Source organism: Coenobita brevimanus, chromosome 74, assembly GCF_032717465.1.
Source record: "Coenobita brevimanus isolate Jiangsu-jjx chromosome 74, ASM3271746v2, whole genome shotgun sequence".
NCBI lineage: Eukaryota > Metazoa > Arthropoda > Malacostraca > Decapoda > Coenobitidae > Coenobita > Coenobita brevimanus.
The window spans coordinates 4,378,710-4,401,821 of NC_137027.1; the positions used below are offsets into that span (position 1 = coordinate 4,378,710).

Sequence of the window (23,112 nt, forward strand, 5' to 3'; positions counted from 1 at the left end):
GAATTGAGAAGTCTCTCAACACCATCTTCATAATCCGGTGACCTCTTGTTTCCCAGGAAATTTTCACATATCCATTGGAAAGAGGTCCAGGCAGCCAGTCCCACATCGGCCAGATAGGTGCTGAAGTTGTGGTCTCTCAGAAGTTCCTTCATCTGTGGGTCGATGAATATTCCTTCTTTCAGCTTAGCTTCAGTGATGCCTGGGAATTTGCTTGCAACATATCTGAATTCTTCAGTGTTTCTTCCCAGTGTCTTCACAAACTGCTTCATTATGCCGAGCTTTATGAAGCAGAGGAAGAAGAATGTCTCCGGGAGCAACCAGGGACTCATTTGCAATGTTCAAAGTTCCTGGCTCGTATGTTTGTCTAGGTGGTCATGTCGACTGCATGTAGTGCTTGGAAGTTGCACGGCTATCCCAGAGGCATAAGAAACAGTGTTTTGTGAAGCCTGATTGCAGTCCCATCAGCAAACCGGTCACTTTCAAGTCTCCACACAACTTCCATTTGTATTCATATTTTATGGCATCTAAAAGGGCGGCAATGTTTTCATAGCACTCATGTGCACTGAATGTGCTAAAGACACAGAAGGTTTATATTCCCATTGTGCAGCAATACCACCTTCAAGCTTTTCTTTGTTCAGTCAATGAAATAATGCCACTGAGAAGGATCTTGCTCCTGTGAAAGGCAGCAGAACAATCCATCAGTGTTGTTGTGAAAAGGTAGTGTTCCATCAACAGAAAAATATGAAGAAAAATCTTCATTTCCTTTTCTGAAGTATAGGTAGCAGCCGTGGCTCAGTGGGTTAGAGCACTCCGCTCTGACCGAAGGGTCAGAGGATCGAATCCACCCAAGGGTCATTGGTAGACATCAGGAAGGGCATCTGGTCATAAAATGCTACACGCTTCAAACCAAAGTCCTTTACCCAGGGGCAACGCCTTAGCCCTTATCCAGAAAAGGGGTACCTGGCGTAAAACTCACCTATGTGTTTTGAACATCTTTCTTGTGCAGACATTTTTCTTTCAAACGAGGTGGCAAAAGTTCAGCCTTGTCCTTTGGTAGTTCCAATTCTTGAACCAAGTCATTCTACTCTTCTTGAGAGAACTGTTCAGGTGTGTCTTCATTGTCGGCTAAAAACTCTGCATCCTCAGCTGCTTCATCCGACTTAGTTTGGGCTACATCTTCATCCTCATCGTCGCTACTGGCAGTACCATCTTCCGGTGGTATTGGAATGGGAAGATTTCATCGTTGTGCGGCACTAGTCTTATAGCAGATTCCAAACTGGGGTAAGCAGTCTTATGCATGTTTTTAACAGAAAACCCAGATATGCTGACCTTGCAGAAGTAACAATGTTACAATCTCTTGGCTCCCTCCATATCATAGAAACAGCGAATGGCACTGCCTTTTTTCTTTTATTCAGCCAATCTCTTAGTTCATTCGAACATGCTGTACAAATTACATGCGGTGCCCATTCTCTGTCTTGATCTGCAAGAGCACAGCCGAAGTACAGATGACAGACCTTCCTGATATCGTTCGTGATGTTGCGCCACTGTCCCTTGGGAGTGAACGAACCACAGACAAAGCAGAAACAGTCAGGGCTATTTTAGCATTGCCTTGACATTTCAACTGATTCAGTAAACAACAACAGCTGCAAAAAAGCATAAGCAGTGTTAAGAACAGGAATATATGTGAATACTGTTATGTATGGTTTCAACATGAAGGTTCATCACTCATCATAAAAACTTGATGTGGTAGGAAAAAACAGTTGGGATTTTCAGAATCAGCACCTAAAACTATTTAGAGCACCACAAAATTTTCATCATGATTTTTTCTCTGCTGTCCAGTAGATTATTAAACAAAGAGGAACTTTCATTTGTACCTTGGTCACCTCTAGCATGGGGATTCCACAGGAGAAAACACGGCATTGTTTTGATGACAAAGAAATTTCTCAGAAGAAACACATATTCCTGTGAATAAGAGAAAAAGAAACATTTCCTTTGTGTCAAATGGCAGTTGAAATGGGCTGGAATCATCGCCTTTACCAGGTTTGATTGGAATCTTCAGACAAGGTCACTTTACTCATGTTTGCAGCTGCTACTGAAGTAGGAACGTGGATTGTAAATTTGATGGTTGTTATAGTCATCTGGAGGAATGCTTGTCAGTCATATCCATTTACTGGACTGCCACTGGAATGTGACAACACCAGCACTTCACGGTTGTGTTGCAAGCAACTTGATACTTCCTATGTTGCAGGAGGGAGTGAGGGAAGCTTCCTTTCTCCGATTATGTCCCCAGTAACATTAAGAAAAAAGGATGCCCAGGATCTCCCTATGCTGCCAGTCCATGGAATAATGTTGAAAGGTGATGGATTATACTTTCTTATGCACAGCACTATTATTTTGGTAGTAGGTTTTATAACTCTTTGTCAGGCAGGTCCTGAATAATGATTTGCCAGAGTAGGTACAAGGCTACTGACAAGAATTTTGGTCGGTGGAGTTAACTGGATTACAAAGAGAGGTTCCCAGCTGGCATTTTTACTTCTTTTAACGCCTTCAGTTAGTGAGATCCTTTTGTATATCATCCGTAATACTGTTAGAATGATGTTATTAAGCTTAGGAAAGACCTTTTGTTTTGAAAGGATGAAACAAGGCTGTTTCTGACCCCTTCACCATTATGCATCTCCATAAGTGGGGGGGAAAGAAAAAAAAAAAAGTAGCAAGAATTAAAAGTACATCATCAGAGTGAGGAATACCACAAGGGAAATACATTAAGTCCACGTCGTAAGTCAGGGTTCCAAACTGTCAACTTTTTCCAAACACTTGGTTCAAAAACTAGGTGGGAACTGGTAAATCATCTACCTATCAGTGAAACTTGAAGTGGCATTATTTCTGTCATATACTGAGGAATTAAAAGCATAAAAGTACATAAATAGAGGCGACACATAACAAGGACTTGCCACAGAAGCCTTTGAGAGCCATCCTTTCAGGGAACCTTGCACTACTGGTACTCAAAATTTATGTCATATATGAATACACCACTACTGTACCTACTCTGTTAGAAATTCCAATTCAAACAGTGTACAGTCATTTACAAAGTCCATAAAAAGAGATGCTGCAGACAACAGGGACCTGTAGCTGCTGATGGTAGAACAATGCAAATGCCATTTTTTAATTATTATAACAAACACTGCCTTTACAATCCCCTCAATATACAAATCATATAATACGTACCAGACGAGTGCACAACATTATCCAAAATGATTTCTTTACAACTATCTAACCCTTTGTATCCAGTGACATACTGTACATGTATTACTGTCTTTTCTTGATGCTTCCAAACAATTATATTCAACTTGGGAAGGACTTCTAACAGTGAAAGGGGATAAATAAGACTAAATCAGACCCTAGCAATTTGAAAAGTTCCTACAAAGCTAAATAAAATCATACGGTGGTCAGTGGCATCTCTTTTTTTGGGGGGGGGGGTTAAGGGGGACCTCCTGGGAGCAAGGGGCAGGTGGGGGCTGAGATGACTCAAACACTGAAAAGGACGATAATTTGCTTCAAAATTAATGGGGAGGGACGGCAGCCGAGAGGATATTGAGGGCTTAAGTCCCTCCCCCCCCAAGCTCTTCCTTGGCACTGCTACTGATGGTAGTAGCAGGAATAAAATAAAAATGTCACTGAAACAAGGGCTACAACTACCGACTGTAGAGTACAATTAAATACATCAAATACTGTACTAGACAGGACTATTCAACTGGTACAGGTGTAATGAAATGGACCATTATCCACACTTATTTTTAACCTCTCGATGCTAGTGGCTTTTTTTTTTTTTTCTTTTCTTTTTTTTCCCCCCCCCCACATACAGACAGTTATTGGCACAGACTTTACAAACTGGAGGGGTTAGATACATGCTTCACCTACCCCTTTCACATGTGGTATTTCTTAACAAATACACTGGAGGTAACAGTAATAAACTACCAGACATTGTCATTCTGAGGGGGTTAAGCTTTTGTATCAAGTACACTTACACACTGGAACTACAGACAATGGAACCTGCTGATCTTTATTTTTTAAGTATACTGTGCATTATATAAAGGTAATTACTAATCCTGATTGGAAAATATTCTGATGAAGCTTAAAACTGACACTATTATCCTTGGAAAAGCAATTAAAGAACTTATTTGACAAGGACTGTATGTATGGTTGAGTATGCACAATGGATCTCCCTTAGAGTTAACAAACAGATTATAGTCACATTCAAAAAAACTTCCCTTTTTCTGGAAGACTTGATAAAATATATATAACTGACTTTACAGCTACTTCTGTTGTTTTCAAGCTGCAAGCCATCCCCCACCCGCACCTCTGAAGAGGATGAATTAGTTATTGGGGGCCATAAAGTCTTAAAAGAATAAATAAATAAATTTTTGATGTGGAAGTACTGTTTGAACAAGTTATTATGCCAGAAATTTCCACAAAAACCAATGTTCACTACTTTCATACTAAGAAATTCTGACTTTGTGAGGCAGCATTATGATAATGACCACAAAGTTTCTTTCATGTATTCAAGGTCCAGACAATGTGGTCTTAGATATAGTGTCAGTGCCTGTCCAGAACTGATATGTACAGGTATTTTGTGCTGTAGTATCATAAATGAATTAACTGATTTTTGTTCATTTAGATATGCTTCCCTATATACACTGACCACAAGGATTAAATAACTTTCTGTTAACATATTAAATAACTTTCTGTTAACATATTACAAATGATAATACATGGTAATACATCTACAACCAAAGGGAAGTGCAAGTCTGGTGAACAACCTAATGGGGGAAGTGGGGGGTTCATACCAAAAAGCTAAGACCCCACTGGAATGTATGTAAGGGGATGCGCAAGTCTGGTGAACAACCTAAGGGAGGAGGTGGGGGATTCATGCCAAAAAGTTAAGAAACCACTGGAATGTATGAGGAAGTAGTTGCAGCTAACCAGCAATCAGTAGCTCATCAAGACATAACATTTTACTCCCATTTGTGAATGCCAGAGTTACATATTGCATATAAACAATATGCTATGCTTCTGCTTGAATGACTCACTTTCACTGTCCTTTGCGTTAAGCATAAATAAATTTTTATGAATCACCAGAAATAACAAAAGTACATACTTGACGCCATATTCCCAGCCTAATTTACAACAACAATACAGTATAGTATTGTATAATCGTGCGTTCGTTCGTTTTAGAAGGCACCAACATGCTTGCATGCGTCGGCCTTGGACACAATGGCACCTCTCCGTGCTGCTCAATCTCAAGCAGCCTCCCTTTTCAGTCCCTGATCCCTGAGGTCACACTGAATGACCTTGTCCCAGGTCTTTTTCGGTCTATTTCTCGCAACCCTACCCCTAACATTAACACTTTCTGCACCCAATTATCATCCCCCATCCTCTCCACATGCCCAAATCATCTCAATCTACCTCTCCTATATCACAACACCAATATACTCCAGTCCCATCTTACTCCTCAACTCTTCCATCGTAAACCTAGCCCTCCCAGGCCTCACACTCAGGGACGCACTGCACATCCACCTAATCATTGTCATTTCTGTACGTTTGAGCCTGCGAACTTCCTCTTCCTTTGCTGCCCAAGTCTCACTACCATACAGCATTATACTCACATGCTATGTACAAAGATCCCCTAGCACGGAGGGAGAGCCCTCTCAATGTCAGGAGAGAAACAGCTCCCTGAACTTCTTCTGACCACTCCTCACTCTAGCCACAGAGCTAGCTCCAGCCCCACCTTCAGCATGTAACATGTCTCCCAAATAACAAAACTCTTGCACACACTCAAGAGACTCATCTGCAAGCTCAATCTTTTCATGTCTGACAATCACCACCTGCTCTCCCTAACACACCGCACACATGAAATCAGCATTATCTCGCAGTCTATCTCTAGTACCACTACATCTCTGATGCACCCACTTATCACAGACACTGAACAAGATGGAATTACTGTCACTGCTTGCATAACGCTGGAATATTATACCCTGAAGCTTCCACTTTATGAGAATTCTGCATTATAGGACCATATGTTTACATGTTAAAGGGTTTCACAGTACCCAAGCCAGCCCCAAGTTCACCTTTGGGGGCAATTTTCATCCCCCCTCCCCCTAGGACGTGTACCTATTAAAGATTTCATCACATACAAACACAGAGGATTCCCCACCTTGAATGGATGAGGTTGTGGGCTTGCTGGGGGGAGATGGAGTGGGGTTCTGTGGCCAAAAAAAGAGCAAAGATCACATAGAGCACATGTGCAGCCAGAGCAAAGGGAGAGGGTAGGCTCAACTGGGGCAGGAATGCTCAGTGGACCAGGATGGCACCCCGGTCAGACACGTGACAGCCACACGTCACTGGCTGATGCAACCCGCTCTATGACTATCACTGGCTGTGTTATGTCTGTTCCCACCACAAAATGAACCCTAGTTTGCCACTTTATGACTGTTTGAACCATAATTTGGGGCTTCTGGCCACGTTATGTCGATCGTCGCCGAGTAGTACGGTGCTCAAAAAAATGGGCAGCTTCTTCCACCTGTGCTGTCTCATTTTCGCATTGTGACTAAATTTTGGCACAAATTTTGCCTTCTGTCTTATATGAGTTTCGCGCTATAGGAGTGCGTGTTACGCGAGTGGTGACTACTTCCCACGCCCTTTCTCCCTCTTCTTTGACAGTACTACCACCAGTCCTAGATACCATCACTTTGTCTGCATTTACTCTCATGCCCTTGTGCCCCATACCAGCTCTCTACTTCCTAAATCTTTCCTCAGCCTCCTTTTCATCCTCTGCAATCAACACCAAATCATCAGCATACAACATCTCCCATGGAAGTCCATTTCTGAAGTCGGGTTTCAAGTACCATGATACACAAGAAGAGGCTCAAGACTGACCCCTGGTGCACACCAACTTTCACAGAAAACTCATCACTCAAATCTCCATTCAGACCTTACCTGGATGCAAGCACCCACATACATGGCCAAAACCACCCTAACCAGCCACTCCTCAACCCCAAGCTTTCTCACTGCCCACTTCATCACCTCTCTAGGGACTCTGTCAAAGGCCTTCTTCAAATCAACAAAAACAAAGCACAATTCCGTTTTCTTTCCTAAACATTTTTCCTGATGCTGTCGAACAATGAATGTGGCATCAGTGGTCCCTTTGCTTGGCATAACTATAGTTTTAAAATACTATAAACACATAACAATTACCTCCATATTTATGTATGTGTATGTCCAATAATACTAGAATTTTCTCTTTGGTTTCAAAGTAATTGAAAGACTTACTAGGCGTAAACAGTACTGTAACTGGAAAAAAAAAAAAAAAAAAAAAATGCTGTCATACCAACATCTGGTTTATTTCTGAAGTCATAGATGACTTATGGTAAAACAGGTGACAAAAATGTCTGTTACAACTAAGAAATTTCATACCTGACATAATTTTTGAAAACTGTAAAATACAGTTACATGTACATTCCAATAATTTTTTGTAAGCAACCTCTTGCTAGTAGTTAGTTTCTATCTTTGCTTTCACCTTCTATTCAGCATATGACCATGTACATATTTTCCCCAGCTTTCAAGTGTGATGTCATCTGAGATCATCAGAGTCTCTTGTCCATATGTTTTTGAAGTTCAGGAAACAGTTCTTTCAAAAGAACTTCAAGTACAGTCTGAAAAAAATAAAGAATGGCAAATCTTAAATACCACTAAGTACACAAAGTACTTACATACTAATAGAAAAAAAAAATTCCATCCATTCATCATCCAATCATGTGTTGCCCCATGAGGAGCACAGGAGCCTGGGGCAAGGCAAGCTGATCCTGACATTTAAGATGACAGTGACCAACCTCACTCATCCCCCAGTGTCATTATCTGAGCAATAAGCCCCAACCATCCTTTGGATATAAACCTACACAGGCTTAATCTGGTTGAAGTGCATTAATTACCCACTAAACCATCAGGCACCGTAATTTGGTTATGTGGTTATCACCCAGCATAGTAAATGGCTTCCTGGTGTACAGGAAACCATTTGGCTTGTCACTCAGTGTAGAGACACCCATAGGCAGAAGGCAGAGGAAAGAATGAGGGAAAGAAAGACAGAAGAGGGAGTGTAAAGTCACCCATAGGAGAAAAAAAAAAAAAAAAAAAAAAAAATTGGTTTTATGCCAGGTATCCCCGAAGGGCTAAGGCGTTGCCCCTGAATAGAGGACTTTTGGACTGGAGCGTGTAGCATTTTATGACCGGATGCCCTTCCTGATGTCTACCAATGACCCTTGGGTGGATTCGATCCTCCGACCCTTCGGTCAGAGCGGAGCACTCTAACCCACTGAGCCACGGCTCAGAAAGAATGAAGGATGGTAGAGGGGAAAGGGCAAACACCCAAAACAGCACTACATCGAGTGAGTGGATGGTGAGCACCCCCACCTACCACAATATATACATAATATACCGTATATATATATATATATATATATATATATATATATTTTGTAGGTGGGGGAATATATATACAGTATATGTATTGTGGTAGGTGGGGGCACTCACCATCCACTCACTCAATGTAGTGCTGCTGTCGGGTGTCTGCCCTTTCCTCTACTCCATCCTTCTTTCCTTCCATCCTCTTCTGTCTTCCTTTCCTTCAGTCTTTCCTTGTCCTTCTGCCTACGGGTAACTTTACACTCCCTCTTCTGTCTTTTTTTCCTTCATTCTTTCCTCTTCCTTCTGCCTGTGGGTGACTCTACACTAAATAACAAGCCAAGTGGTTTCCTGTACACCGGGAAACCATTTACTATGCTGGATGGTAACCATATAACAAAATTTTGGCACCTGGTGGTTTAGTGGGTAATTACTGCACTCCAATCAGATTGAGCCAGTGAAGGTTTATATCCAAGGGGTGGTTGGGGTTGATTGCTCATGTAATGCCACTTGGGGATGAGTGAGGCTGATCACTCTCATCTTAAATGTTGGGACCAACTGCCTAGCCCAGGGCTCCTACGTTCCTCATGGGCCAATTTAGGATTGGATGATGGATGGATGGATATATATATATATATACACACAGTAATACCTCGATATATGATATCCCTAGATGCAATACCCCGGCTTAACGATGGGGGTAGAAATTGCACCATACCCCTCCTAACGATGGCGAAACCCCGGTTTAACATGGGTTTTGATTTTTCTTACTGATTTTAATGATATTTTAGACTAAAATTTTGTGTTTAGGTTGATTTATAAACTGCTTTTAGACTTCAATGAATGTGTTTTAGCCACAGGTGGGGTGAACATTGTCATTTTGGGGTACAGTTTACTAAGCTTGATTTTTTACAGACTTATATTTGACAATATTCAGATTATATTTGTTGGTTTAGGTGAGTTATTTACAGGTATCAGGCTTAGGTTAGTTTCCTTGACAGCTGTTAGGCCATTTTGATTGCCTTTAAACCTGTTTTTGGGCTCATCTGGGTGGGTTTTGGACTTGGTTTGGGAGGAAACCCAAGGCTAGTAAATGGTCCATGTTGAAATACATGTTATAAGTACCCCAATATATGATACTCTGCCTAACAATGGGGTTTTACCTAACCAATTAGATTGTTAAACCAGGGTATGCCTGTGTGTATATATATATATATATATAACAAAATACTGTATTGAACTATTTTATACAGGCTGCATTCCCATTACACTAGCTTACATCCAGTATGATCACAAGGGTACCCATATGTGTATTTTACTCATCCATATACATAACAAATTAGGACAATATGGTATACAGCACTGGCATAAGAAATACTACACCTCTGCTACCATAACCTACAATAATGGCCTTTTCCTATTTTTTGGTGCTACTCAACTCTTGGAATATGAGGAAATTTAGGAGATAATCATGATTCAGCAGTTGCAAGTTGTCTTTTCAGTGAATACTAGAAATTAGCAAAAACTTATTGCAATCAACAGGTATAAATCTTGATAATAATTATGCTTATGTGCTCTAAGCATTAATTGTGATTTTTCCTTACATAGAATAAATTTTTGTTGAGAGCATGATGCTGCAACGTGGTGAAGAGCTTCATGGCACCTCGCCTGGCATTCTGCTGGCCAACCAGTGTACACAGCAGCACTGGGAGGTTGTTCACAAACTGCTCCCTGGCCTCATACCTGAAATATGAGTTATTCATTTTTAGTAATGCAACTAATTACAAATAACTTGTTTCATCACTAGCTCAGGTAATCCTTATTAAATCAGGGAGGCTGTGTATTCCAAAATTTGCAACTTTTTGGAAATATAAGCTGGAAAAAAAAAAAAAGCAAATAAGGCTTATAGGTAGCAATGGAACTTTAGTGGACAATTTTTCTGTAATTTACTGGGGGGGGGGGGGAACTACATGGGCAAGTTAGACTGTGGACTTGCTGTACGTAAATGTAAAAATAGCATCTGGTGAGGCGAGTTGAGCCACCTTTTAAAAATTTTCAATGCCATGCCTATAATAATTGCACTAGAATCAAGAAATTTTTATGGAAGGATGTTTACTGAATGCTACATTAAACCCTAAAATAAAGATAGGTTAAAAACATTTTGTCAGTTTATTAAAATATGTGATTCACCTTAGACAAAATGGTCTGGGGTGAGTTGAACACCCACCTTGGGTTGAGTTGATCCATACCCTACTTTCCGCTAATGCATGGTACTTGATTAAAATGACAAACACTAATAACTGTAACTGTTCTTTTTATTAGCAAAACACTTTAATGCAATGCACAGAACCTGCTATACTGTAATATTTGCTATGGCTTTTGTATTTTCATTAGGCCACTATATACCATATATTTTTAAATATTTAGGTTCATTGTTTGTTAATTCATATTTTTTAAAGCCTCTGCAGACCTGGAAATCACTACTTAGGTCTACAGTATGGAAATACATTGTCCCATGAAGCAATGTTGGACCAGAAAATATACAGTTCAGCATGTTCATCAATATTGTCTCTTAGTCAATAATGCATAACATCTGCAAGTCTTTTCAGAAACTCTACTTTGTAACTCTTGCATTGCAATACTCCCCATATAGGAAGAATCACCATAGTCAGCTGCATAATATTTTTCTGACAATGTACTTCATAGACCACATGCTTTTGATACTTCCAGGAGTCAAATTTTACTGCACTTGTTCCATTACTATCACCATTTTCACTAACTTCACTTGAAACACATTCTACACCTTCAAGATCATCATCCATGTTGTTTTCTTTGAAGTTACTATTTGTGTGTCTTCTTGGTGGAACATTAAATGACTCTTGTGTTTCGTCTTTGTGACACCTTTTGCTTTCTTTTTGCTCTTTTCCAAGTTCTTTAACTCCTTGTACATATTTTTAATGTACAGCATTATTACACGCTCTAAAAGTTTAGTCCTGATGGTACTTTCATAGCGATCCCATACCTCATCATGAACCCAGACAGTCTATCATCCCAAGGATCTGCAGTCTTGAACTGATGACTGTAGCAATACAAGTATTCTCCAGCTGGATTGTCAGCCTTATTGTTGCACATAACTGTGAACAAAAGTTTTAATTTCTGTTTTTGTGTCGGCAAACCTTCATTTAGCTTTCAGCTTCAGGTACTCAGCCAGCTCAATATCTGCCTCAACAGGGAGAAACAGTTGACCCGCCTGTTTTTGAGGTGCGGCACTTGTCTCTGGTTTCTCCAGCCATCTTTTCAATGTTATCCAGTCCACTTTCTGCTAAATGATTAACCTTAATGCTGAATCTATCTTCTTTCATAGTTTTCATGGCAGCTGCCAAACTGTCTTTGTTTACCTCATCACATTTTCCAACATAAGTCCGCAGCATTTTGATGTAGCTGGCTAGCAAACTATTTATTCCTCTCTGCTTATCTCATAAGAGATTTTTGCAGGAACAAATAAGAATTGTCAACAAACTGCCATGGATTGGTGGGTTTAGAAAGCATTAAAAAAATATGTTCAACTCACCTCAAGATAGTAATGCCTCAAGAATGAGTCGAGCAATTACAAAACTAGACACCAATCTCATGTTTGGACAAATAGAAAATTAATACTTTAACCATTGCTACTACAGACCTTTACCTACGATGTGTTCAGACTTTTTTTTAAAATCTGCATTAAAAATGATGCTTACTCATACACATCAATTTTAAAATGCAGTCATTTCCATATCTGAATTATTTCACAGGTGTGAAACAAAGGTGTATATCTGTGGCTCATAAAAACAAGTTTATTTTTTAGTAAAATTAACTAGCTGCAGCAGTGTTACAGTATAAGCCCTAAACTCAGATGATACTCTAACCATGCATTAATTAAATTTATTATGGATTTTGGCATACAGATCAACTCACCTGAGGCAAATGGGGTGATCAACTCATACCAGCTGATGCTATTACATTTTACCATAATCTATCAATAACTTCAATGTACTGAACTTCACAAAACATTATGATTTTTTTCCTCCGGTCTTCTTTCCTTAATGCATTATAAACTTTCAATAACATAAGTCCCACAGATAATGGATGCAATTCTATAATTTTCACAAGGTCACTGTTGAGGTGGGGAAATGATTTAAGAGGATGAGGTGAGAAAAGCAACAATAATAAGTAACGTAAAACCATTTCATACCATATAAAGACTTGCACAGTAGCCTACTAGACGGGGACACCTTCAAGTGGTGGCTCCAATATGACTGGTTAGTGGAAGTGCCCAGCTATATAAACATCCCTCAATCCCCTCCCTGTCTGGCCTACAATCTACCGGGCTCATGTTCAGATGAACCTGGGGTTGCAACTATTACTATACTCCATGTCTGTAGAGCTGCAACTGTGACATTACTGTGACACTATACTACTTTGATGATATTCGTACACAAATGCTTCCAACATTCACCGTGTCCTTAGTTTGTCTTCCTCTGTACGTGGGGCCGGTGCATCCTGTAGGTGGTCATGAGCAGGCCAGCAGTTGTCCCGAAGAGTATGAAGGTAGTACAATACCATCGCCTCACTTAGTAGACTTGACACAGTCTCACGTACATGTCTGGGGCAAGAATAATGTTTAGTTCATACGAGGTTGGATTTTAACTCTTTCTGTACAATGATGTCTTTCATACATATGTTTGGGGCATAAACAGTGTTCAGTTCATACTGTCCTGGATGTTAACTCTTTCATCACGGTATATTGATTTCTTTTAATTTTGCTATGAACAGATGATTGTATTCAGAACGGATGACTCTACAGTACACTAAGTGACAAGCCAAATGGTTTCCTGTACACCAGGAAACCATTTACTATGCTGGGTGGTAACCCCAAATTTTGGTGTCTGGTGGTTTAGCGGATAATTAACCCCTTAACCACGGGGCATCACTTTCGTGATGCTTGGGAGCAAGGGATCATACCGCGGGGCTTCGCTTTTGTGATTCTGTGTTATTTTGAATTCACCTGGGCTTCCAAGTGGGGGCTTGTAGCATCTATCAGTACTGCCAATGTCCAACACTAGTCAGCACTCCTGATCTCATCTGTACTCAGTGGCGGTGCCAAGGGGGGGCTTGGGGGGGCTGAAGCCCCCAATAATGAGCCAAGCCCCCCCATCAGCCCCCCCAATATTGCCAGATTCCAAAGGCGTATTTAGGCAGGACGTCCCTTATTTGAACTTTCAATTGTGTATTACTATTTACAAATAATACACAAAAGTTGACGAAACGAAGTGTTATAAGTTTAGGAAAAGATTCAAGACAATAGATTAAATCGTGATTATTATTTTTAGCTGTTAGCATTTAGCAGATTCTGAATGATAGTAATTTCACGGAAATTACGGATAATTTATCAGTTGACTCAACTTCTAAGGAAAACTTCCAGCCTAGTTCTAATACTAAGGGTAACTTATGTTATAATATATTCTGTGAAATTCTTGTAATTCAGATGGTTAGTTTACATATCCTATAATGAAAATGATAAGTGAAAGTAAAATACAGCATTATTTTATTAAACTACATTAGCCATTCTTTTAGTGTATTACGACTGTACGATTATTATCTCGTCTTCAGAAATATAATTGAATGTCGATTATGTCATAATTCGAGGCAGGAAGTTAATAAATTTGAATATATTTGATTAAAATGAAGTAAAGGATTCACACTGCTATAGGGCCTACATGGTCCTAGGCTCCTAGCCTAGCCCAGCATTCACGAATCGAGTGCACGATGAGCCATTCCTGTTCGGTTCCTGTCAGCTACCAGACCAGTCTACCACGCGACGCGGTTGTGTGTAGATCTCCGAGTCTGTTGGCTGTTAATTGCTTAGTTCAGTAGACACTGAATTACTGAGCAGCTGAGCTTATTAGTTGTGGTTTTCGTCTTGCACTGATTTACAGGTATGGTGTAAGTTGATTTTTTTCTACTTAAAAATGTATATAGGCTACTATAAGATTATAAGAAGCTGTGGAAGGAAGAATAAAATAGTGTGAAAATATCTGGTCTGTTGTAATGCTAATATGCAGTTTTATGCTTCTGTGATCTGTGTGCTTGTTTATGCTGTTTTCCCTGTTTATGAAAGTAACTGATGGTGGTTTATCATATTTGATCACATAGGCCGGGTTGATCATGGAACGCTACCTGTTACCCAAGATTCCCAAGAAGAGGCTGCGAGATAATGATCCTCCTACAGACACACCTGCTGTTAATGAGGACCTGGACAGTGGTGATCGTGATTGTGAGTCTGCAGCCTTACTAGGTGAGGCTAGTGCAGAACCCCAGCCACAAGAGGGCACTTCTCACACCCATGGTGAGAAACTACTACCTGGACCCAAGGACCTGAGCCAGCTTCCAGATAGTGGTCCCACCTGTCCAGACTTGAAGAGATACCCAGCCACAGAATACAGTGGCCAGTCAAGGTCATTCAACAAGAACTGGCATGATCATCATTCGTGGCTGGAGTACTCCACAACCCTAGATGCTGCATTCTGCTTTGCATGTCGTCATTTCGGTCATGTACACTTAAGCAAATGTGAGAAGTCCTTCACCCATGACGGCTTTCGGAACTGGAAGAAGGCAACCTCATCTCTGAAGTCTCATGATAATTCAGCAGGACACAAGTTTTCTATGCAAGCTTGGGCAGAGTTTAAGATGCAGAAAACAACAGGTTCTAGGATCCTACATGCTTTTAATACCGACCATGAAAAAACTGTAAAGGAAAACAGACATTACATTAGAGCAGTAATAGACGTACTGCTCTACACAGCCTGCCAAAATGTTGCCCAAAGAGGTCACAAGGAAGACACTAATTCTGGCAACAAAGGTAACTTCCTGGAACTGCTGGACCTGATTTCCAAGTATGATGACATTGTCAAAAAGAAACTGAGTGGTGGTCCTGGCAATGCTAAATACTGTATACGCACCACGATATCCAAAATGAATTGCTCGCCATCATAGCTTCAATAATCAGAGAGGACATCAGCAACGAGGTCCTAAGAGCAGAGCATTTTGCCCTAATGGTGGATGAGACCAAGGATGTCAGCAAACAAGAACAGCTGTCCATTGTGGTGAGGTATCTCCACAAACAGAGCCTTCATGAGGTGTTCCTTGACTTCACAGCAGCCGAGGGTCTGGATGCAGACTCATTGCTCAACAAGATCTTGGAGACCCTGGCCAAATGTGGTATTGACCACAACGCCTGCATTGGCCAGTGCTACGATGGAGCTGCAGTCATGTCAGGGCACATCAGTGGTATACAGGAGAGGTTTAGGAGAAAGGTACCACAGGCTGTGTATGTCCACTGTTATGCTCACAGGCTCAACCTTGTGCTCGTTGATTGTGTACACAATATCCAGGCTGCAGCAGAGTTTTTGTGGCTATACAGAGCTTGTACAAGTTCTTCTCTACGTCAGTAGTACATGAAGAATTTATAAAGGTGCAAAAAGAATTAAATCCCACAAGGCAGCACATAGAGTTGAAGCAACTGTCTGACACAAGATGGACCTCCCAACATGCTGCTTGTCTGGCAGTGAAAAGAACCCTACCTGCCATAGTGACAACCTTGAAACGTCTCATGGAGGGAGACAATGCACACAGAGCCACTGAGGCAAAGGGCCTGTGCATCCTGCTAGATCAGCAATTTGTGACAATTCTGATGGCCATGGAAAAAGTGTTACTGATGACCAAACAACTGTCAAACCACCTCCAGTCACATGACCTTCAGCTGGCCTCTGCAGAGGACTTGATGCAGTCTGTCATGTCTGGACTGACAGAAATGAGGACTGAAGCTGCCTGGAAGGAGTTAGAGGAGGCTGCTGAGGATTTGTGCAAGGTAGTTGGGATACGCACTGAGACTGAGCGTCCAGGTAGACAACGATCTGCTCCCAGACACCTGGATGAATTCATCATAACATCCAGTACAGGTCAGAGGGATGGAGCTATACCAGATGCCAGGAGAAGGACCTTCTATGCCATCATAGATAGAATGCTCAATGAGCTGAGCAGGCGATTTTCATCTGATGCCTGTAATGTTCTGATGGGTGCTGCTGCCTTGAATCCTAAGCACATTACATTTCTGGACAAAAAAGCGCTGTCAGGAATGGCAGCCAATTATGGAGTGGCAGAGGGTGATCTTGCAGTGGAGGTCCACCAATTGAGAAGACTAATAGCTAGGAAGAGAGACAATGGCCTGGAAGTGTCCACACCACTTGAGCTCGCAGCCATGCTGGAGCCATACAAGGATGCCTTTATAGATCTGTATAAACTTGTATGCATTGCAGTGACCCTCCCTGTCACCTCAGCTGCCTGTGAGAGGAGCTTCTCATGTCTGAAACTCCTCAAGACATACTTGAGGAACAGCAGTGGCAACAACCACACCAGCAACCTTGCTGTAATATCAATTAATTCTAGGAGGGCCAAACAGCTGAACATTGATGCCATTATAGACACATTTGCTGCCAATCACCAGAACAGGCGCATAGTTTTAAAGTAACGTGACAGTCGTTACACCTTGATTTAAAAATTCTTCTGATTCTTCAGATTGTCTTAACTTCATAACATAGAATTTTTTTGTCATGTTAACTGCTTGCTTACACATGATGTCTAAATTAATTGAGTCAAACTTCAATCTTATGGAATAAACTGGAAATAATAAATGTTATTATGTTGCGTATACATTAATCTGAATTTCCTTGCTAGTTTTATGTCTTTCATTTGGCAGAATTTTTGATGAGATAAGAAATGTTATACATTAACACCGCAGTTTCAAAGAGTACAGGTGTCTAAAATGAACCTCAGTACATTCGGATATTATGAATATGTACATACCAATTTTCCATCAACACTTCAGTTTGATGACATTTTGTGAAGCCCCCCCACATTTTACCCCAGCCCCTCCTCAGCCCCCCCAATGAAAATTTCCTGGCGCCGCCACTGTCTGTACTCCCATCCCTTGTTGACAATTTAGCCATTTCTCCCCGTTCTTGACTCCCCTCCCTACCCCCCCTCCATTACCCTATCCTCTCGCCTGCCCGGCCGTGCTACGCTAAGTAAATCTTCTCTGGAATTTTTCACTGATTTCATCCATTGAAATAAGCCCTATGCCCTATTCTTATACCAAATAAAATATACAAGAAAGAAATATGGTAAGTGAGAGTGCCATACACCTGGAATTGGCTAATTATCACCTGACAACACCTCACGTGCACACGTTCGCTAATTTTCGTTGTTTATTTCCCCTTGAAATATGCCGTAAAATCTATTTTCGTAATAAATATACATATAAGGAGGGAAGGGAAAAGCCTAAGTGATATTTACATTCACCTGGAACTACCTAATTTATAATGTATTGTCTAGATTTCCTGCCAATCATTTCACTGCTATATATTAGCTGTGTCAAGAGGCTAACGTTGGTAGTAATGAATTTCCCTAGGTAGGCCACCACCTCGGCCCACCCTTATCAGTTCACTCTCATCTTCCAACATGGAGGTACGTCAGTTCGCTCTTGCTAGCTTCAGGGACTTTTCACCCCCATGCAAAGGGCCCTGTGACCTTTACCCCCTACTAAACCTCGTGTGGAAAGAAGTAAAGGGCTGACAATTGATAAAAGAGTGACTACGATCTTTCTATTGAGTAAAACAGTGCAAGTGGAATTGTAAATAATGTGTAAACAGCAAGTGAAAGTAATGAATGTAAATATACGTGAACAGTGGAAAATAGTTTTATAAGTTACTTTGAGTGACAGTGCATAACACAGTGTAAATAAAATAGAAATGTAAATAACGTAAATAAAATAGAGAACGTAAATAGAAATGTAAATGAGTAGTATTATAAGAATACGAGTATATACCCTAGGAGTAATGAAAGTGAAAGTTTCACTCTAGCATGTCTGAATACTATGAGTTATGAGAGTGAAGGTGAAAGTGACATTCACTCTCAATGCTAGTATACAGGACGAGAAAGTGAATGCTACGTATTTTACTGAAAGAAATTGAATCCCTACAGTGACAATAAACTAATACTACTAAAGGAAACTTATGGATAAAGACTGTAGATAATTATATGTGTTATATAGTAATAGAAATATAAAGTGTGAGGGGTTTTATGAATAATAAATGACAGAGTACCAAGAGCGAACTAGAGCAAGTGCGAATGTCAGACGCGCTTGTAATTTTCATTGCTTTCACAGTGTTTTTTTTTTTTTTTGGGAGTATTGATCCCAAACTACTTGAAAATCATAGAGTAGTGTTTATAGTGTTAATATCTGGCTGTGGTAATCATATTACGGGTTGTCGGGAAGTGTAAAGTGGAGACTTCGTTACCCAACTTCAGAGGTCTCCACAAGTCCTACGGTAACCGACAAAGGCTCAACAAACATTCCAGGAGAAAGTTGAAGGTATGTGCCATAAGCATACGTAATTTTAATATTCTAGGACTAATAACTGATTTTTGGCAAATATTTTTTGAGAGTCTGTCGGAACCCGAATAACCCCGCGGCACACGCAAAACATTTGTAAACATGCCCGCGGTGTAGGGGTTAAGGAGCTCCAATCGAATTAAGCCAGTGTAGGTTTATATCCAAGAGGTAGTTGGGGTTTATTGCTTACATAATACCACTCAGGGATGAGTGAGGTTGGTCACTTGCTTCTTAAATGTCAGGACCAACTTGCCTAGCTCCGGCCTCCTAGCTCCTCATGGAGCAACACAGGATCAGATGATGAATGAATGAAAGATTCCTTATTGTGAAGGAGAAAGAAACAACCCCCACTGATCCCTTCAATACAAGGAGGCCTTTCCTGAGCTGAAGGAATTAATCTGCTGGTTGCATGACTATACTCAAAAGATGTCATTGTATTGAAAGAATCAAATGCAAACACAAATCTATTTGATCTAAGTTTTGCTAGACATATAATGCTATTGTACAACTAGGGAAAAGTAAGTTCATTACAGTACTATACCATCCAAAATCTCAAAGTTGTCCTCCTAAAGACATAAAACTTACTTGGTAATAGTCTTGCCGTATGTAATCTGTACGAAAGAGATCAAGGTCTTGCGAAGCCACTTGCTAACTCCCCGCAGTTCACACAGTTCTTCCAGGAAAGTGAAAAGTGGCTCAGCAACAGAATCCTTTCCTGTGTCACCTCCACCCTCACCCACCTCCATCATCAAACCCAAGTCCTCCTCGTCACTGTCGCTTTTCCCCTCGCTCCTAGATAGTGCGGCACAGTGATTAGGCTTTAAAATATTTCTTAAATCCTTTTAATAGTCTTTTTTATTATATAAAGGTCATCCCCCTACTTATGAACTGTCGACTTACAAATTTTAGGAGTTATGAATTTGTACTTTCAGTATAATATTCCAATTACTGTACATGGAATTACATCAGATATTCAACACTGTTATAAAATGGGCTTAGTGTTAAGGATTTTCCTCAACTGTAGGCTAATATATGTGTTCTAAGCACATTTAAAAGGCTTGGTAGGCTTGGCTAGGCAATGATGTTCGGTTGGTTAGGTGTGTTAAATGCATTTTTCGACATGAAAAAATCAACTTAAGAGCAGTTTCCTGGAATGTAACTTGTTCGGAAGTAGGGTAGGACCTGTGGTTTACTCTTGCTTCCTCCAAGCATCTTTATCTAGTTTAGAGGAGATTTTTCAAACTTGGGGGCTTCCAGATAGCCTTCATTAACCCCTTCACTACTATTACCAGGCTCTCCTAAGACAAATAAAACTGCCTAAGACAGCATGAATAAATATATCAAAATGTCACAGTCTCATAAGTATATGCGCTTACATTGATTTATATGCAGACTGAGAAAAAAGCCATCCTGTTAGGTAGTTGGCTTGTATGTAGGCAATATAATGAGGCAATCTGAGGACAGTTTTTGTAGGTATTCTCAAATGAAAACCTGTCTAATTTACAGTACACACTTGTGGCTGGTGAACTACAGTAATATAATTAATGAAGCCTGAGCAGAAAACTCTCAACAGTTTTGGTGATAATCATCACAACAAATGCATTGAATTAATTTTTTTCTGCCACTGGTTCTACAATACCTAACTCTGCAAGAACACCATGTCTGTACTGTACCCCTTGAAGAATGTTGAAAAGGAGAATTTTGACTTCTTGCGCTGTATTTCCACTTGCTTTAGGTGTTCTGGGGAGGGGGAAAGGTAGGCATAGATAAGCTCTGAACCTGACAGCTTCTCATCAGTGAGCACTGCGTCAAAATATACCTGAGCTACCGCCCTCACTTTTTCCAGATGTGACTTGTCCACTTTGCCAAACAGCAGCTTACTTGCCACTGTTGGCAGTTCCACCCCCTTCATCCATGGTGCTATCTGGCTGTGGGGAAGAGAGATTTAGTCAGTAAATTCTATCAGCAAATACTGTCAAATAGAGAGAATCGTCATAAGAAAAGGGTATGTTTTAAAATATCACACAATATCTTATACAGTACTGTTATCATCAACTAGGGAAAACTGGCAAATCAGCTTCATAGGAAGTAATGAAATTTTAACTGGTAATATTTCCTTAATGTACCAAGGACTTAGCAAATGTTGAAAGAGTGACATACTGAGAACTAACTGTAATAGTCAATCTCACTATACCCCTTTGGTATTTATGGATCTCAAGCTAAACTACCATATTCCCATACTTGTGCATTACATCCATGGGTAGATGACCAGTGTGGCACTGGTTGCATTAGGTGACTGAAAAACTCTGTCACCTCTTGGGGATCAAACCCAGTTGCATGGCAAAGTCATCACTCCAAATTAGCAATTTTGACTCGCTCACCATCCACTCATTCAATGTAGTGCTGCTCTCGGGTGTCTGCCTTGTCCTCTCCTCCATCCTTCTTTCCTTCCACCTTCTTCTGTCTTTCTTTCCTTCATTCTTTCCTATCTTTCTGCCTGTGGGTGACTTTACACTCCCTCTTCTGTCTTTCATTCCTTCATTCTTTCGTCCTCCTCCTGCCTGCGGGTGACTCTACACTGAGTGACAAGCCAATTGGTTTCCTGTACACCAGGAAACCATTTACTATGCTGGGTGGTAACCATATAACCAAATTTTGGCACCTGGTGGTTTACTGGGTAATTATTGTGCTCCAGTCGGATTGAGCCGTTGAAGGTTTATATCCAAGGGGCGATTGGGGTTTATTGTTCACGTAATGCCACTCAGGGACGAGTGAGGTTGGTCACTCTCATCTTAAATGTCAGGACCAACTGCCTAGCCCCGGGCTTCTACGCTCCTCATGGGGCAACGTAGGATTGGATGATGAATGGATGGATTAACTATTATTCTACCAGACAGTTACTTCTTGTAGTGATTAATTTGAAAATGTTATGAAAATTCAACAGAACTGGGTGTGAAGTTTTATTTGGGGGACATGTTAGGTGCTGTAGGTGGGATCATAGCTTGTTCCGTGACTAGGGTAAGGGGTGATTGGAGAAAGTTTAAGGAGCTGTTGCCTCTCCAAAAACTGAGAGGCCTCTCCATCTGTGCTAAGGGATCCTTGTATGCAGCATGTGTTAGAAGTGTAATGCTGTACAACAGTGAGACCTGAGCAGCAAAGGAAAAGGATATTTGTAGGCTCAAAAGTACAGAAATGACAGTGATTACTGGTTGATGGATGTGTAGTGCATCCTTGAATGAGAGATCCAGGAGGTCTAGGACTGCAACTGAAGTGTTGGGAGAAAGGATGGAACTTGAATGTATTGGTGTTGTGATGAGTAGGGGTACAATGAGATGGTCTGGTCATGTTGAGAGGATGGATGATGACAACTGGGCATGGGGAAGAGAGGTGTGAACGATGAGGGTAAGGTTGCAAGAGGCAGACCAAAATCGACCTCAGGTCATTGAGTGTGACCTCAGAGATAAGGGTCTGAAAGGAGCGGCATGGAGAGCCACCATTAGATGACCAAGGCCAATGCATGCAGGCACGTTGGAGCCTTTATAAATGATATTATACAAGCTCACATAGCGAAGTGGTTAAAAGCACAGATCTTAATAATGTGTAACTGGACCATACCATAACTTCCTGTGCAAGTCAGCAAGCTGGGGGAGCCTCCTCACCACAACCCAACCATTTGAAGGGCTGGAACTGGCCAGGGATGATTCTAATGTATCAAGGGCAGCTGGAGGGGAGGGTGATGAGGCAGTGGATAGAGGGCCTGGTGCTGGGGCAAGGGGGGACAACACCTCGGAGGATGCAGCCAATGTTTTGACATCTTCAGAATTCAGGTGAACTAGAAGAACCAAGTGGGGAACCTCTTTTTCTTCCACAAGCTGTCACAGAATATTGGCATACACTGTAAATATCATTTCAACAGGCAAATAATAACAGAAACATTTATCTTATCTACCACATGCAGTTCACAAAAGATGGTCAAATTCATCACCATCATCATGACCTTTTTTTCCACCTATGGACTCCGTGAGTTAGCATCCTGAAACAAAAAAAGAAAAAATATGAAAGTGGAAGAAGTATCAACAGCATACTGTGAGAAATGGACCACACAAGCATTCACACATCATTCACTCCTTGGAATCCCAGCTCCACCTCTCAAGTTAAGGCATTTCCAC

At 40.9% G+C, this 23,112-nt stretch overlaps 2 protein-coding genes across 2 annotated transcripts in view; one reads left to right on the forward strand and one right to left on the reverse strand.

Annotated features, from left to right (window-relative positions):
- Positions 1-23,112, forward strand: part of mRpS26 (mitochondrial ribosomal protein S26) — a 79,397-nt gene that overhangs the window by 25,395 nt on the left and 30,890 nt on the right. The window lies entirely within an intron of this gene.
- The window catches only part of LOC145407899 (sorting nexin-25-like), a 60,702-nt gene continuing 44,989 nt past the window's right edge, over positions 7,400-23,112 (reverse strand). The window contains exons 14-19 of the mRNA XM_080278759.1: positions 22,559-22,815; positions 20,617-20,871; positions 19,529-19,735; positions 12,950-13,096; positions 10,059-10,197; positions 7,400-7,709 (exon numbers count right to left, since the gene is read on the reverse strand). Of these exons, the coding sequence (XP_080134885.1) occupies positions 7,641-7,709; positions 10,059-10,197; positions 12,950-13,096; positions 19,529-19,735; positions 20,617-20,871; positions 22,559-22,815 (1,074 nt within the window). The 3' untranslated portion in view covers positions 7,400-7,640. The remainder of the gene's footprint in view (positions 7,710-10,058; positions 10,198-12,949; positions 13,097-19,528; positions 19,736-20,616; positions 20,872-22,558; positions 22,816-23,112) is intronic.